This window comes from Aplysia californica, unplaced genomic scaffold, assembly GCF_000002075.1.
Source record: "Aplysia californica isolate F4 #8 unplaced genomic scaffold, AplCal3.0 scaffold00673, whole genome shotgun sequence".
Classification (NCBI taxonomy): Eukaryota; Metazoa; Mollusca; class Gastropoda; order Aplysiida; family Aplysiidae; genus Aplysia; species Aplysia californica.
This window is the reverse complement of record NW_004797943.1, coordinates 347200-351190: the sequence shown is the minus strand read 5'-3', so window position 1 is coordinate 351190 and position 3991 is coordinate 347200. Positions and strand designations below refer to the sequence as shown.

At 45.6% G+C, this 3991-nt stretch overlaps 1 protein-coding gene across 1 annotated transcript in view; it reads left to right on the top strand.

The window, feature by feature from the left end:
* The window catches only part of LOC101857599, a gene marked incomplete at its 3' end in the record, with an annotated part of 55333 nt that overhangs the window by 15288 nt on the left and 36054 nt on the right, over window positions 1–3991 (top strand). Inside the window, 1 exon segment of the mRNA XM_035972383.1 lies at window positions 135–1536. Coding sequence (XP_035828276.1) covers window positions 994–1536 — 543 coding nt within the window.

Below are 3991 nucleotides of genomic sequence, written 5' to 3'. Positions count from 1 at the left end.
CTCTCTCTCTCTCTCTCTCTCTCTCCCCCCTTTCCTCCTTCTACACGTTTTTCTTTTTTTGTAAGAAAAATAATTTAATAGCCACTTGATGCACGTCACGTATCTTATTTTATTAACAACTGCTTTTTCTTAAGGGTTTGATTTCACTGCGTGTGATGGAAGTTTCGATCCATAAGTGACTTGAATGCCTTACTTGCATCTGGTGTTTTGCTCATTTGACTAGTTGAAATAGTGCCAAAGAAAAGCGCCGACTTCAAGCATTTCAGCGCGGACTGGTAGAAATGATGTTTTCGAACACGTGTGCCTGCATACTGTTTTCAACTGGAAACTTTCAGCGGATAATGCATTGTGGCTCGTTGTTTGACGTGAACTAAGTGTGAGACCGTTTTCGGTACATATTGACTCTCTTTAAGGACACTGCAAAGGATACATGACAAATGGATTATCTTCGAGCTATTTCGATCTCCCTCGGAGTGTACTGACTGTGACTGCTTTGACTTCTGAACATTGAGTTTTGTACTAAGACCTTTGCTCAGTGAGCTTTTGGATTATGCTTGCGTGTGAGGGGGATATCCGTTTTGAGATGAAAATTTCGACCACCTCATCTTGAAACTTTGATGTGCACCTTTCTCGTGTTCCCGTATTCTGTTATATTCACCTAACAGGACGACAACGAACAACTCTGCGCATGCTATTGCATTTTTATGGCCTCCAGTTTTGCTTCTTTTGATCATAAGCACTACCTCGCCATCAGTGAGTTTTAAGTTTCGCCAGTAAAGTGTTTTTTTCGTTGAGGTTTTTCGTTTTTTTTTTTTAGTAAACTCACCTTCTGTTGATAAAAGCTTATTAAGACATTGCTCCGCCCCACACTTTTTGGGTTATTTTGCAGCAAGAGAAAACTTTGCTTTGCACGTCTTGTTTGAGACAGTTGTTAATTAGCCCATGCTGATCACCCACGGCCGCCTGTGGACCCCTGCGACGTCTCCTTCTTAGATGGGACAAAACTTCTTCGACCGTCCAGACGACAACCTGGATCCATGGGGTTCCACCCGGCCGGACTCGCCCCCCAGCGCGCAGCAGGGCCAGGAAGCAGGGCCGGTAGGGTTGGGTCACCGCTTGCTCCAGCGACAGCGCAGCAAGAGCGCCGGCATCCTGCCCCACGGCGACTGGGTCGAGTCCGGTCAGTCCTCGCTGTCCTCTCGACCGCTCAGCACGCCGATGCACATGGGCGTCTATGACCTCATGCCGCGCAAGACCGCCGCGTTGTACAGAAGCGAGGACACTATCGTGAACTCTTCCTTCGATAGCTCCTCCTCTTCCTCTCTCTACTCCTCCGGGGTGGGGGCTGAAGAGTGTGAGGTGGAGTACGGGGAAGAGGAAGGAAGCGTTTTTGGAGAAGACAGTGAATATATGAGTGAAGACGAGAGCTGCAGCGAGAGGTCCTCACAGCGCGGCCGCCCGTGCCGACGGGTGAATGGGCTGATAGAGAACGGTGAACCGTCGGAGGAAGAACTTACGTTGTCCAATATTTTCGAGGTAAGCCACAGCAGAATGGATGCATCTTTCTCCCCCTTACTATTTGCTTTTCTGCCTGTCGATCTGTGTGTGTTACTACTGTATTTGTTTGAATGGTATAGGAAAAATTTACTGCAAATATTTTATTCTTCATTAGGTTTACTACCTGCCTCACCCTCTTTTCAAGTTAGAATCAACCCAACGAAAGTAGCAACATAAACAATGTTCAATATACAATGCTGTTACAGGGGCTGTTACGTTGTTCATAACCCTGTAGTAGTGGGTTCAAAGCCTACTGTGCTATTGGATGTGTGTTACAGCACAAGCAAGCAAGACGAAGTTGTATAATATACAGAAAGAAAATGTTTTATCGAGCGTGAGCACAAACTTTGTAGCTTGGTACATGGTAATATGTGGTAGCTGAAGGATAAAGTTTTTATTGTTCTCAACAAAGTGGAGTCAGCTGGTCTGGGTTGAATACGTGTTGGTTGAAATCCTTCACAAGGGATTTCTTCACTGAAACAGGTCACGGCCTACTTTCAGCTTTAGGCGCAGGCCCTTCCGACGAAAAATATACACCTAAAAAATAATACTATGACGTCTTTCGGTTTTGTACCTTGGAACGTACCTCACCTATTTCAGAAATGAGTTATTCATAGAGTTACTGTGAGAAAGCACGCCTAGCAATGTGGTGACTGATAATTTTTCCCAGACTTTGATCTGAAAGAGTTGTATGGGAACATCTCGTGAGGAAAGGTATCGCGATGTATGAGTGAAGGCTCATACTCTTTTTTTCCTCCGGGAGATGAGTCTGCCATCTCAAATGACCTTGCTCTGTGGAGTGGTACGGAAGCCACAGCCCTTTTAGCCATTGTGTTTTTTTTTACTGTGAACACACCTCACTTTTTGAAGGGAGAGGAGATTTTTCCCTCTGTAAAGGTTGCCATGTTTTTGTGGCCAGCACACTAGCGTCTCGTGTCTTTATGCTCAGTACACTGGCGTCCCACGTTTTTATGCTCAGTACACCAGCGTGCCGTGTTTATTTTTTACCCCACTGTCAGCTGACTTGTTGGACCAGGCTCGTCTCCACTCAAACGTTCAGTCCCCCTTTAATCACGTTGTTGATTATTTGTCCTATCGATTTCCCCCCTTTTGCCTGGTCTCCCCCAAGGTTTCAGATATTCACGCCAGTTTCCCCCCGTGCCTTGTCATTTCCCCCTTGTTTGAGGCTTGCAAATAATGTTGCTACCTTTCCTGGGCCGACCCGCACCGTGGAAGGACTCGCAGCTGGCATTTCACGACCGTCCGCGCTGCCCGCTGGACCCTGCTGGGCCGCGTGACGTGCGGTGCAGGACTTTATGTGTAACGACGCTGTGGAATCAGGCGCTCGTCAATTTTTGGGGGGGGCATTTGGAGTTACATGTATTTGTATCGTTTTAAAGTAAGTTTACTTACCTTACATTAATGAAAAAAAAGGACCCATTTATCTTGAAATACGAGGCATTGGTGAGAAAATGGTCGCCTAAGTTTGGGGACTTGCACGGCTGTAGTGTCCTTGGAAACTGTACCTTTTATCAACATTTTTCAGTAAAATTTTCACTGAAATGTTTTTAATGGACATAAAAGGTGTTGATACAAAACAAAAAAAGAAAAGAAAAAGAAGTGGTAAAAATTGCCCAAGGAGCGGAAAATGCCTGTTCCTTTGATTTCATTATTTTGACGAGTGCCTGATTTCACCACGATGCCTGACAATTTGCTGACTCTGAGAGAGGCGAGGGGGTGTAGTTGGGAACGCATTCATTAGTTACTTTGCCGGTCACCGCTTCAGATAGCTGGAGAGAGTAGTGTGGAGTGACCAGTTTGGCTTTTGGAGGAAGAGCAAAGATCTGCTCTAAAATCCCGGTGTCGGAAAATAGACGATTGCACGTTGAAGCTCGAGCACAGGTGTCCAATCTTTCTCGTTCCTGTCAGAGCACAGCGTGGGCAATGTTATCCCCCTCTCCAGTCCAACCCCGGGTGCTTGATTAAGAAGAGCTTTTTAAGGGGACAAGAGCTGGAAAATACGCAGAGAAACCCATATGGTGCAAAGATAGTTTTCAGATATAATATATGAAATTGATTGTAAATTATGGTTAGGCAGAATTATGGTTTGATTGAACGAAGGAAAACACCCATTACACAATAATGATATTCATCACCACTCTACTCACGTTGAGTACGCTTTTATGTGTACTTGTATGGCGCTACAATGAGAGGCATGGATGCACAGTGTGTGGTCAGGTATTGCTTTAAGACCACCCATAACCACAATGACTTGGTGACGTCAGGACCGCAAGTGCGACATCACAACACGCTGCGTTGCCAACAAATTTGAATATGAATGGGGTAAGTTTTATAGCTAGAATACACTGCTGGCCGTGTGTGGCTATGACTCACACGAGAGAGAGAGAGAGAGAGAGAGAGAGAGAGAGAGAGA